The following is a 14,829-nucleotide window of genomic DNA, read 5'->3' as shown; positions in this document are numbered from 1 at the left end:
AACATGTGTTGATTGAATGCTCACTTCATGGCAAAATATCAATGGCAATTCATCGATATAAGCATGCAAACCAACCAAACATAGACCCTCTGCCACAAACAGTTACATCATACAAAAACATGTATACATACAACAGTAACAGTGACCAAAAATACTTCTTTGACACTGATATAGAATACCCCGAAAAGCTTCACCTTGCTCTCAAAGATTATCCATTAGCACTTCACTACCAATGCCTCATGGGTGGTTGTCACCTTATCAGTGCCCAACTGTGAATGAATCAGGACATACATTTATTGAATGTACCAAAGCTGTTTCAAGTCTAAGGAGTAAAGTCAATTAGGTACTGCATGCATATACAAAATCTACAGTTGTACCTGCAATTAGCAATGCATGTAACTAATGTTCATTGAGTGTCTGTATTTCACCAAAGAGCCTGGATAGCCCCATAAATTCAGAGGAATATGGATTTGTGCATACATGTCACCAATGATTATGAAAAAGATTTCTTTAAACTCATTAACAACTCTGTATTTGGCAAAACAATGGAGAAGTTTTGAAAATGTATTTGAGCTAATCTTGTGTGTGATGCTGAACAAGGTAAGCTTTGAAGGATTATTGCTGGCTTATGTTAAATGTTAAAAAACACGCTGTTTCTGGAATATAAGAAAATTCTCCATGATTGTGATTGAAATAGGGGAATACAATGATGCTAATGGAAGTGATCACAAGCTAGTTAAAAGTCTATCATCATATATTACATTATATAATTGATAAATTTCCCATTGTGAAATTCTATGATGTGAACTGATTCCAGGAGAAAGCTGTGATGTATGAGAAATAAATGAATCTATCTGCCACCTGGCAAGCCAATGGAAGTGTAAGCTTGTATGCAAATACGACGACTACCCCATAGACAATGGTTATTTCAGCAAGAAGCTTTATGGCCAAAATTCCAGGGTCCATTTATCATATGGTGCACTGAAATACTAGTGATTAAAATTCTTTAATTATGTTATTTAAAAACACGAGTATTATCATAAAATGCCATATCATCACGTTAGTGTCAGTCTGACTCCTGGTCAGATTAAAAACCTTCAATCAAATTCAGCAAAAACAGCAGAATGAAAATATCACTAAAGTAAGATCAGATCACAGGTGGTCAAAATAAATTATCATTATCTGAAGGTCAACTTAAACACTTCAACGGCGCTAAACAATCAAAAACAGGTGTCAAACTTAATCTCTCTGCGGGTGTGATTAAAGACTCAATCAAAACAGATGGTATTTTTCCACTTCTTGAGGCTATTCCAGCATTAATTGCTGCAGCTGCACCTGCCGTAGCAAAAGCAGCCGAATTAGGTGCTGTTGGAAACGCTGCTGGAATGGCATTAAAGAAAGCAACAGGAAAAGGATTAAAAAAAAGAGGACTGGGTCTAAGATTATCAGGATCTCATCGAGGAAGAAGTCTGAGGCTTTCAGGAACACTTCGTTAATTATTCCAGCATCAAATTTTGATTTACTTGATGCTGCTAAACAACTAAAAATAAAAAACTTCAGAGGTGTTTTTATGCGAGATCAATTGCCAGACCGACCAAACAGTATTAAAATGGGTATTATTAATCTTGATGATAATTCAGGACCCAGTACTCATTGGATATCATACGCAATTGATCCAAGTGGAATCGTTTCTTTTGATTCATATGGGTTAGCTCCACTTTGTGAGCTTATCAAGCATGTCGCACCACTTCAAGCAGCGGTTTCATATTCAACGCTACCAACACAAACAATGACAGATCTGCCAATATGCGGCAGTTTAGTAGTTATTGTACTTAATGCTATATCAAAGTCTTCCATGGCACCTCATAAAGTTGTGCATGATTATACAAGTAACCTCTTCGTTTTGAATGGATCTTAAATTATAATGTTTGATATTTACGGATATCTTCTATCAACGACAAAAAAAAAAAAAAGATGACATTAATTTGTCAAAGTACGTGACTAAAGATGAACTTGCTGATATTATGAACCTGGCTGGAGTTGACCGAGATGAAGTTGTTGTTTTTCAGGACTGATACGAGCAACATCAAATGGAATGATATAATTCGACGAGTACCTGGTGCAGTCATTGGTTACATTCCAGTGTTTACTGACAGCGGTAGAATCAGAGACTCAAGATCAGATATTAAAACTATTGTCTGCACCATCGGTATATGATCCATAACCAGACACAAGACCGTTTATCTAAATGAACCGGGAGATTCTGGTAAAACCACTTGAGCGATCGAACTATTTTAGAAATTAGATATCGTGCTGACACCTACACACAGACTCGCGCGAGAGATGAAACAACAAGGAGTGCAATCATATACCTATCACAGCTTCTTCTGATGGAAGGGTGATGCATGGACTTCTTCGAGGATGGGAGAAAAATATATTCCAAGGATTATCATTTGGGATGAAATATGCACTGTACCGCTAGAAACATTAAAAACATTTCTTGATTGGTCATTAACAAGAAATACAGCTGTGGTTATGTGTGGCGATCTCGGTCAACCACCACCGTTTGTTGGACCATTTCCACATGATTGGTTAAATAATTTTGTTGATTATTACGAAGAAATAAATGATGATCAGAGAGCACTTGATACAGAATTAAAACAGTTTAAAAAATTGATCAGACAACAACCTAATAAACTTCAATGTGAAGTAATGCATGGGATAATTTCAGAAACCTCTATGAACGACTTTCTGCAAACGTGGAGACCAAATGATTTGATAGTTTCAAGTAGAAAGATAGTTCGTGATACACTTCAGCAGTGGTTGCTTCAGTTACATAAAGACAAATTTCCAACACTGCCAGTTCCGTTATGTTATCGACCAGCAGATACACAGCGGCAGAATATTGATGTTGATATACCAGGACAGACCGAGAAACAGAATTTAGTATTAAATGATATTGTCACAGCTGATGCCAATGTTGTTGAGGATGCGCTAAAAATGAACAAATCTCCATGGACACTAGGACATGCGATGATGATTCACTCATCTCAAGGATTAACCATCTCTGATACAGTTGTTTGGATCGTCGATGATCGTATCGAGTGGTCAAATTTAGTTTGTCTCACAGTGTCTTGAGTCAAAAGAATTTCTCAGTTGCGGAGAATTATCATGGATGAGTCAGTGATCAGTGATGATGATATTGACAACGATATAATAAGAAAAAATTTAGCCAGTTATAAACAATATGATAAAAAAAAATAAACGTATTTTGATCTTGATGTTGAATTTATCAACACGCTGAAACAACTAAAGAATAATCATTGTGCAAGTTGTAATTTTATAATGCTGTGGAAATATTCAAGTAATAATCCAAGACAATTTACCATGGATAGAAAAAATAATCGTCTTGGCCATACACACGAAAATGTGATGTTGACCTGTCTTGAGTGTAATTGACGTAGGGGTGCTAGTTAAGTGATTGCAGTGGTAATTGTGTATCCTCAGGAATTACTTGTAATTGTTCACATGTGAATCCACGTTGAGGAGCAGTTGAATCCAGTCTGTAGATTGTGAGTCTACCAGTAGATCTTACTATGCTAGATATCTTGTGCGTCATAATACTCCAAAATAGAATCAGTTGCTCTTTTTTAACCACCTTCAAGTTCACCTGGTTCATATAAATATCTTACAGTAATATTACCCAATAGTGGCTGCGCTGAAAAACTATGTCGTTGTATTGGTATATGCGCTTTTGTAATTGCACTAGTGGGTTTCATGTTGGTTGTTCGAGTTACTTCATTATTTAATGCAGTTATCAAGCTTGGTAATCTTGCAACCCATTTGCGAGATCTCTTGTCTTGAATGAACTCCTTCGCGTATTGATATCAAAATAACCACTCAGCAAGTGTTCGATTGAATCGTTCAACAATTGCCTGATCACGATGAATTGCAGTGTGTCCTCGTCTGATTTTGACAATATGTCACTTCATCAGCGATGATACTGGACCAAACAATTCTTTCCCAGGATCAACCTGTAATAGCTGTGGCCATCGTAGACCACCTCATTAATAAATTCATTCAAACACAGAAGCTACTTCGTTGATAGTGGTTCTGCATCTTTATATCTACTTGCAATGTCAATGACAGTTAACACGTATTTGTACGTTATTTGACGTCTACGTGCTTTAATCGTATCATGAGGTAAAAAAAGAATATCTGCTTGATGAACTTCATTAGGAACACTGACATCAAAATATGCCTACTTAATTCGTTTCGGTGATGGTAGGTAAATTTGCCACATCACCTGTCATGCTAACCACGCTGCGGCGGCAGAACGCGTGACATGTGCTGCATCAGCGAGTTTTCTAACGACTGCTTTACCCCTCCAGTATCCCCTTGGACTATAATAAATTGATTCCATTTATAATAATTGATTAATTAATTACCAGCCCCTAAAGCCAGTTTACTTTTCATCGTGGATCTTACCAACCAATTAGCTATCGATTCTCTGATATTTTATTTTTTATGGAATCTAGCGAATGAATTAACTTCACATCTGCAATATGCCTATCTTGGAGATCTTTATTTTTATAAGCCACATCATGAACGTGACATGCTTTATCAGTATCATTTATGGGATACTCACCTGGTTTTGGTTGATCCTGATTGTCAAGCCTGATATCAAGTCGAGTACCAGGACCACAATAATTATATCCTGGTAGATGTTTTTCTCCAGGGTATTTAGCCCATGGAGTTCCTAGGAACTTTTACATTAATGTAGCAATATCACCACTGTCTTTTTTGGGTAAAAACAAACATTTCTTCCTATTACATATTGCACATCTTTCACTGTATGCTGTTCTTGCATTTTTTGTTGTAACAGTGGATAGATCATTAGTTGGAGTTTTAGCTCTACAGCGTAAACAATATATATTCATATTATTTTATAATATGGATATAACTGATTTCTCAGCGACACGAAAGCAAGAGCCAGTTAAACACCAATAATAGGTCCATCTGGATCGGGTAAGATGCATTTATTACTTAATTATTACTTAATCTGATAATGAGATGGTTAAAGTGGGATAAATTGTATTTGGTAGCACCATCAGTTGATGATCAGATATGCTATGATGTACTTAAAGATTTTAATGAAAATACAAAATTACTGGATGAAGATAATGATGTTATCGAGTTTATAACTGATATCGATGAAGTGCTGAGTGTTGATGTTTTAGATGGGTTTACATGTAATAATAATTTAGTTGTATACAATGATGTGATGCTGGACAAACAAGCAAATCCTGCTAGAATATTTTCACGTGGCAGACATAAAAACACTGATGTGATTCATGTTACTCAGCGATACACACAAATACCAAAAGTGATAAGAGATAACTGTAATATTTTAGTTATGTTTAATGGAGTCGATACGTATACGTTGCGAAATATTCATCAAACTTGGTGTAGTGGTGACATGGATATAATTAAATTTAAAAACTTCTTTTCACGAGTGCAAGCTACTCCACATGGATTTATAACAACAAATTTACATGATCCCAGAACAAGATATCATATTGGACTTGATAAAATATTTGGATAAATTAATAGCAGCAGAGTGGGCAGGATCTCAATGAGACATCCGATGGGTAAACCAAATTTCAAAAAAATAAAGTAATCCAATTAGAGAAACTCTTGGTCAAGTTAGACGCTTTGGTTTAGCATCAATGACCTTATTTATTTATTTCGAAGGAAGCTTTTATTTTAAGCAAATGACGTTTCAGCCAAGTGGTTTGTTCGCCCCCTCTGCTGCTGCTACAGTGGAAGTCGAGTGAACCAAAGAAACAGGTTATGCAATCATACAAGGCATGGACTTGAGTGTTCACTCGATCCTATGATGAACTAAATCTACCAATAAACAGATCGGTTATTTTATTTAAATCTATTTGTGTTTTCTTTGTAATTCGACGAAAGATTTAATTCTAAAAGCAGAGTATATTCCTGATGTTAGTGTGTTCTATATATCTGCTCAGATCTCTATCTATTTCACCTACAAGTTTCAACACTTATATTTATTTTTACTTGAACTGGGCAATAACATCGAGGGCGGTCAACCTATAGATAACAAAAAACCAAATTAAGCGGACACCTTGAAAGAAGGTATAATCCACCAACCCACACCTCTTGCAAGAAGAGGGGACTCTGTGTAAGATTTCTACAAAGTGGACTGTTGGATGGTGTGGGCTGCGCCTTACACTTCCATCACCAGAAAATAATGTACATGTCATTGGAATTTCTGAAATGTTAATAATAAAGAATTATTTAGAAAACTGATAGTAAATAATTATGATATACATTTCCTTAAAGACAGGAAAACAGCAGGTGGATTATCTTAGCTTATGTCAGAAATGGTATTATAGCAAAACAGTGTGATGATCAAGAACTGAATGAAACTGAATCTGTTTGGATACAGGTTTCTCCACAGAATTAAAAACCAATTCCTTTTGGCTTCATGTACATACCACAACTTCCTAATTTAAAAACCAAAGAAAAAGTCATTTCAAAACAGGTATATTAAATGGATGAAATCTAAATCTAACTTATGCCACATGGCATATCCACATTTTTGTATACGTCAATATGTGTTATGCAAGAGAATAACTTTAGTGAAAACTGAGAGTAACATCATCTATTAGTGTGTCTACATGCATTATAGCTAACTAGTCAGAGTCAAAGGGATCTGAGGGTTTTAGATTGCTCAATAGTGTTATGTATATATCTATATTTTTGTAACTCCTGGTGCATGCTTTCATCTAATTTGTATAATTTGTATTCATGTCTGTAAATCATATCTTAGTTAAATTTTGCATACGTGACCTGAGTATCTTAAGAATATAGTAGTTACGTAGGATCTATAAATAGATGCTTAAATTACATATGTGCTGACAATTATTAATAATCTTAATAATAAGACCTAATGGCACCTATGGCATAGTTTCTCAATGACTGATGGGGTTTTCACCTCTTTATTATGTCAACATACCATTGGTCAGGCTAGGGCACATGAATAGACCAAAGCAACACAAAATGAGTAGGACTATTCCATCAACTGGCGTCTATTGGAAAATACATTCCCAGTAAACAGTGTATATAAGAAACAGATCTAAATAAAGTTGCAAATTCATAAAGAAGAGAGATGGAAATGCAAATAACAGTTAAAGAATTAGAACTGGCAAGCATAAAGCACAGAAAGTTCAGCTTTGATGTTATCAGAAATATCAAATTAGTACCCCCTTTTCTCGAAAAAGATCAATATTTTTCATATTTTGAAAACAATAGCAGAGAATTTAAAATGGTCAAGAGAGCACAGCACTTTGTTATTACAATTCACAGAGTGTACTTATTGGCAAAGCTTATGAAGTGCTGAATATGATTCAGTCAAGGAAAGTATCTTGAAGGGTTATGAGTTGGTACATGAGGTTTTGGAATTGCAAATAAGAAAATAGCCACACCCATGTCAAGTTTGCAACGGAAAAAGAACAACCATTTGACAGGTGGTGTGTATCTAAGCAGATTGAGAATGATTATGACAAAGATAGACAACTCATATTAGTCTAAGAGTTCAAGTACTGCATCCATAGTGAAGCATTAGTTTTGGATTTACTTCAAAATACTTAAGTTCCTCTAACATTTTCATTTATAACTGGGAAAACCTTGGTAAAGAAACACTGACCCACAGGAAGCTACTGGCAGCTTTCTAACGTACCCATATATTCGCTGAGCCTGAGACACAAACCCACATGAAAATAGGTGAGATGGCACTGACTGGTACATGTGAGTGATTTAGACCACTCAGCCACACAGAGCCACCCCCCCCCAAACCCCAACCCTGAAAAAAAACAGAAGAAAAAATGAAAAAATAAAGAAAAGAAAAGAAAAAATCATTACCTATGTCAAACAAATGTTTAAGCTAACTAGTGTGTCAGGATTTGGATTTGCTCTTTCAGTGCCTTTCACTTTTCTTGATTTTCAATTAGCCTTTTGACATATTCACATCAATTAAAATACATAATCAAGAACACAAACTCAACCAACTGCTAGTACATTTCCTTTTTTCATTTTTTTTTCATTTCTCCCATGTCCTGGGTGGTCATAGGGGCTCCATTTATGACTTTGTGACAATCCATCTTCATTTTGTCTTGTTCCTCGCTGCTCTTTGGGACTTTGCAAAACCCAAAACCCATGTCTGTCGACCTTTTGATATCTTCACATCTCTTCTGTCTGTCTGTCTGGTTTCCCCTTTCCTCTCACTGTGCCCTGTAGGATTGTCTTTGACAGGCCACATGAGCACGAGACAAGACTATACCATCTTAGTTTGCATTTCCTTATGGTGATGAGAGATCATCATAAGGTCCAACTGCACCTTGAATTCTATGCCTTCTCATACAGACATGGACTAAGTATGAGACTATTAGGATCATTGATTTCATCTCTAAAGTATGGATTATTCTCTCAGGTTCTGCTTTCTGGGTCCATGTCCCAAATGTGTACAGGAAAATGGACATGAAAAGTGAGCACATAATCTTGATCTTGGACTGAAACATGTTACTGTTTTTCCAAAAAGACTTCAGTCTAGCCAGAGCAGTTGTTGTCGGCACAATCCTGGAAAGAACTTCAGGGCTTGAAGCTTCACCAGAGGTATAATAATAATAACAATAATAATAAGCTGCATCTCTGAAGCCACTGGATATATTGGGTTTGGAAGAATGAAATAAAGTGGGCATTTCTAATCTCAACTGGAATACTATTCCAGAGCAGAGTTCCAGAGTATTGGAAACTTTTTTTAAATAACTCCTTATTTGGTTAGGGAATTTTATACTGTTTGGTAGACATGGATCGCAGGTGGGGAGTATTACCAGGTAGCCTATACTGGAATAGTGATTGTAAATATTCAGAAGCACTATTATGAGATATCCTGTACATTAATTTGGCTTTTCTTAAACAGATTTGGTCTTTAATAGGTAATATTTTTAACCTACCAGCTAAACTTTCCTTGCTTTCTTTCTGGATTGATATTAGCCCAAATACTCTTTTTTGAAGATGTGCCAGCTTTGCTATGTTTTTATCATTTGAATTACCTCATACTGTACTACAGTAGTCCAAATAGGGTTGTATGTAACTGTTATAAAATAGTTTTCTGTGCCTTTCAGGGAGAAAATGTCTTATCCTACTGAGAAGCCATAAAACTTGAATTGACTTTTTTACTGATGTTTGATATGTTCAGTCCATGATAGGTTATTATCTACCAGAACACCAACCAGTCTATCATGACAGACCATTTGCAGATTTGTATCCTTCCATGTCAGACATAGTTCATCACTATAAAGATGTGTCCTTCTTTGCTGTGTTGAGATAAGTAATATTTTAGTTTTACCAGTATTTACCACTATGCCATTACATGTGAACCAGTTTTCCAGTTTGTTTAGGGCATTCTGTAATTTAAGAAATTTCGAGTTCATGCTTTGTGTTTTGGATGTCTGACAATGTTGTGTCATCTGCATAGAGATCTGAAGATGATATTGATCTCTTAATAAAAGTGGTAGGTCATTGAAAAATATAATGAATAGTAATGGACCAAGAATTGAACCTTGTGGTACTCCATATCAAATTGTTTCAGGTTCAGACAGAACATTATTTATGTAAACATGTTGCATTCTCTCATTTATGTACGAAGTAAACCATCTAATTGTTCTTTCATCACACTGGTAGATTTTCAGTTTCTTAAAAAGGATTTCATGATCCACCATGTCAAAAGCTTTCCTGAAATCTACAAATACAGTTCCTGTTATTCTACCTTGGTCAAGTGCTTGAAGCCATTTATCAGTTAGGGAGATCAAGGCAGTCTCACAGGAATGGTTAACTGCACTTAGGTACCTAAAGCATGTTGCTGTGTCAGCTTCTGTCCATTCACTCTTGATTCCTTTTGGATGCCACTTGGGTTGTCATTAGCTTGTTTTTTTTCAGTACTAATCTTTAATCCTTACCTTAGTGATGCCTGTATGAGATGGTTCACTAAGGTCACCTGTTCTTGTTCATCTCCTGCTCAACCATCTATTATATATATCATCAGCAAAGGGCTGGGTTGGTGATTGTTCTGCCTCCAATACTGACACTGCCCTCATGGTCTTCCAAGGCATCAGACATGATCCTTTCCAGGAAGACATTGAAGATAGTGGGTGACAGAAGGCACACCTACTTGACTCTGTGGTTCTGAACCAATATCTTATGTTGCCATTGATGAGAACTGCAGTAATCTTATCATACAGGTTTACTATGGTGCTGAATGGCTGCATGCCATACCATGTTACAAGCCTTCCTGAAGTCAATGAAGGCATGACGTCATCCTGTTGATTCTTGCCTGTTTATATTTTTTACAGAGAATTCTAAGACTGAAGATGTGTTCTGTAGTGCTATGTCTTGCTCTGAAACCAGCAGTGATGTGCTCTGCTTGGAGTTTCAGTTTGTTGAGGCTGATTGTTGGCTTTTGCTGGCACAAATGAAGATTCCATTTTTAGGAAGAAAATCAGCGTGTATAGGCCATGCCAAAACAGATATATTCTTCTTTTTCATTTGCTTAACACAGATAAAACAAACCTATTCAGACAAATAACTATGTAGTACACTGGTAAATATAGCAATGTTGTCAACAGGCTAAATGTCATATTACTGGTAATGGCCAAGCAATGGACATTTTACAGGCCATAACTATGTTTTTATTATATGCTCCTTTTTTTTCTTCTCTGTTAACTTTACATTGTCAGAATCGTGCAGTATCTTATGATACTGAACACCTTGATATTGTATGCACATGCATGACATGGTACCTAGAAACTTTATAGTGCATTAGGAACTACTTTGTAAACAAACCATGTACACTCATGTAGTAGACTCTAGGTTTCAGTTTATTAGATTTATCTGTGGATGAACTAAAACAGCTGTTTCATCTATTTCAAAGTAAAGATGATAAAGTGAACAATGTGGATGAGTTCATGGGGTCATACATTTAACTTTCAAACAAGCAAATGAATGAATGTCACAATGTCCACAACAATTCACAATGTCCATAACAAACATGAGAAACACAGTATTGAAAATACCATTCTGATCATTTAAACAGTTATTTAGAAGAAATGTTTGTAATTTTTTGTAAATGGAATGGTTCAAATCTAGACCAGTGCTCTATGGGGTTATACAAATAGCACAGAAGAGCATACTGAGGCCAAGGGATATCACATATCTTGACAGTGCAAATATCAAATTCATCTGTTTGCTTGTTTGAAAGTCTCATTTGTGAGTCAATAAACTTGTCCACATTGTTCACTTTATCATCTATATTTTCATATAGATGAAAAAGCTTCTTTAGTTCATCTACAAACAAATCTAATAAAATAAAAGCTAAGGCATATGCTTCATGCAAGTACATTATTTACAATCAAAGTAGTTCCTAATAAACAGAACTGTTTTTTGATACATGTGCAATATGAAGCCATTCATTATGCAAAAAAAAAAAAATCACAGTTCTGACAATGTAATGTTAAGGATGAAAAATGATCATATAATAAATATAATTCTGTATGTATAAAATGTATCTCACTAATAATAATAATAATAATACAGACTTTATTTAATGAGGGTAATTCAATTCGTTACAAAACACAACTAATTTACCTTGAGGTCTTCTATAGTATGTGTGTGTGTGTATATATATATATATATATATATATATATATATATATATATATATATATACATATCATGCAATCTATCACTATCCTTGTCACACATTCATAAAGTAGTAATGTACACAGAAATTAAAGACCCATACTAGTTAACAGTTAAACTATACATGTAAATTGTGAACATACTAATAAGTGAAGTTAAACTCTTGCATAACATGTACTGACATATACTTGTCTACAAAAATGTGGAAAGGCCATGTGGTATAAATTAGATTCAGATATCATCTATTGAATATACCCTTGGTGAAAAGCTGACATGCTGCAAGATTCTATTATTTCATTTGGGATATTATTTCATATATTGTAACAGTATTGAAAACTGTTTAGAAATAATGTTTTTTTGGTTTTATAATAATAACATTTTTTTTTTTTTAAGTGCTGCTGGTTTCTCTGCATTTAAAATTATTATTATACAACATATCAGCTTTCCATAGGTAGAGTCATTCTTGGAAATTTGGTATGATGTTTAAAGTATCCATCATCTCTAATGTTTCCAGGGGGGACCCGCATGGCCAATTGGTCTAAATCGCTCACCGTTACAGATCACTGCTGTCTCACCTCTGTCTGTGTGGGTTCGAGTCTCGGGCTCGGACAATGCGGGTACGTGAGAAAGCTTGCCAGTAGCTTCTCATGGGTTGGTGGTTCTTTCTGTGGTTTTCCTGGGTTCTTCCTTCACCATTTATACTGGCCGCCATGTATAGCCAATCTTGTGTTGAAAAATAATGTTAAACCCTACAAAAACAACAACAACTGTTTCCAGGTTGCTAGTATTATTGTACAGGCTCGTCTTTGCAGCCAAACTATTTCCTCAATATTAAAATCAGAGGTATTTCTCCATATCATTACAATAGTCTAAATGAGGCTGAATGAGACTCTTGTAAAAAGTGACACGGTACTGTTCTTAAACAGCCAAAGATAGGAATTTATTTTCTTTGTAATGAGTCTTTTATGATCATACCAAAGTAAATTATTGTGACTAATACACATATACTTGTTTAAACTTGTCAAGATCTGTTTATATATATATAGTATTACAATCACATACAAGGTATTGTGTAGGAGTAATCAATCGGTCTACTTTGAATATAACTTCTTGAAGTATTTTGGGAACTAAAATCTGATGATGTAAACAGCCCCAGATGTCTATATGAGGTAATTAAAAGGCACTGTCCTTCTATGTCTCTCCATATATATATATATGTGTGTGTGTGTGTGTGTTTGCATTCATCTATAAAATAACAGTTCGTGTTTTCATCTAATAATGAATGTGGGTTATTTTTAAGTTTCTCCATTTGTTTAGGATATTCCCCCGTTTTACAAGGCTCCTGTAATAGACAACTGGACACAGATTAGGAGTTTTCTTTATACTCCACTACATGTACAGCAATTCCTTCCAGCAGCAAGAAACTATGAAGAACAAAAAGGATTACTTCTTGCAGGAAACACTGCAACTATATCTAGTGTTGATATGGTTCATGATGCCGTGATGAAGTATGCTATTTGAGTTCCTGTCATGGAATGCAGAGCAGTCATTTAGATTTGCATGGCTACTTGTACCTTCTTTGCCTCAAGATACGTCACATGAGACCAACAAAGGGTTTTGTTCTTGTCGGAAACTAACTGCAACCCTGTCTAGTATCAACTATCTAGTACCAATATGGGGCTCCCATTGCACTTGTTTTGTTTTCTAAAAAGAAACTATGGTTGGCCATGCAGGATTATAGATGAACATAAGGGTTTCTTTCTCATAGGAATCACTGCAACTATTTCTAGCATCAATATGGTTCCTTATGCCATGTCATGGGGCTGTAGAACAGTTATTTCAATTAGCAGTGCTAGTTTTGCTGTCTTTTTGCTTCGAGTGACATCACATGAGATCAAGAAAGGGTTTCATTCTTGTAGGAAACTCAGTGCAACCTTATTTAAGATTGATCTGGTTCATGATGTTCAGTTTGAGCATATTGTTGGAGCTCATGTTATGGGGATACAGAGCAGTCATTTTAATTATCTGGGCTAGTTTCATCCTCTTTGTATCAGGTGATGTCACAAGAGTCATAAGACCCAGACATGGTCACTTGTGGGTCAGATAAATAAACAGTGCAATGCAAATGAACAGTTGATCTGGAAATAGCAACATGCTCTAGCGATGACAGTTAACATTTTCTAAAACTGGCAACACCATTGCACCTGGTACTTTTTCTTGCTTTCATATGTAAAAGGTGAAATTCTTATATCTGAATGCATTTATAGTTGAAAGGTCAACTGTTCGTATTAGGACATATGACGTCGCAGATTTTTCATAACATATTCAGTAGAAGTAAATGCATAACATACATGCTCAACTATGCCTGCCTATTTGTAAATAATCTGAAATTCATTTTTGGATAATAGTAGTAACATGTGTGCGAATATTTGACTAAGCTTCCAAATGATGTCTTTTTTTAAAAGTCATCATGCAAGCAAGAACCTTAATTCTTCCTGGTACATGTCGAATGTAACAATGTAATTAATGACAATACTACAGCATAAATTAGTTTCAAATCACAAAAACATTTCATCTTAGGATAAAGAAGACATTTATACTAAGGAAATAGAAATATAAACCTAATGTTAGTCATCATACTACTTTCATGTGTAATATATATGTCTGATGTTAGACTCAACAAATGTGACAGATATTTCACTGCCAGGCCATCTACTCAAGATTCTCATCTAGAGACACTGGTATTCAGAATAAAAAGTTTCATATTTAGCATAGGGCAATAACAGGTAAAGTCAAACCATTTTGCAGAATTTAGAAGAATTTATGGATTAATATAAACATGTATATTGTCATAATAAAGAAAATTGATCTACTGCCATTCTCAATCTGAAAGCAGTCACAAATATTTATCGAGATCCAAATCTGTGCCAGTTCCTTCTCTCTGCAATTCCACATTTTAACACTTGCCTCTGCTTGTTGAGCTGTGTTATTTTGCCCCAAATAATGATTAGAATTATATTTTATTTATTTTGAAGAGGTGAACAA

The 14,829-nt window shown here is 35.2% G+C and overlaps 1 protein-coding gene across 1 annotated transcript in view; it reads right to left on the bottom strand.

The window, feature by feature from the left end:
- The window catches only part of LOC149773309 (uncharacterized), a 112,983-nt gene that overhangs the window by 92,485 nt on the left and 5,669 nt on the right, over nt 1-14,829 (bottom strand). Inside the window, exon 2 of the mRNA XM_089946471.1 lies at nt 11,277-11,442. Coding sequence (XP_089802597.1) covers nt 11,277-11,442 — 166 coding nt within the window. The remainder of the gene's footprint in view (nt 1-11,276; nt 11,443-14,829) is intronic.

This window comes from Sinohyriopsis cumingii, unplaced genomic scaffold, assembly GCF_028554795.1.
Source record: "Sinohyriopsis cumingii isolate HCF-2022 unplaced genomic scaffold, ASM2855479v2 utg000695l, whole genome shotgun sequence".
Lineage (NCBI taxonomy): Eukaryota > Metazoa > Mollusca > Bivalvia > Unionida > Unionidae > Sinohyriopsis > Sinohyriopsis cumingii.
This window is presented reverse-complemented; position numbering and strand designations above follow the sequence as displayed.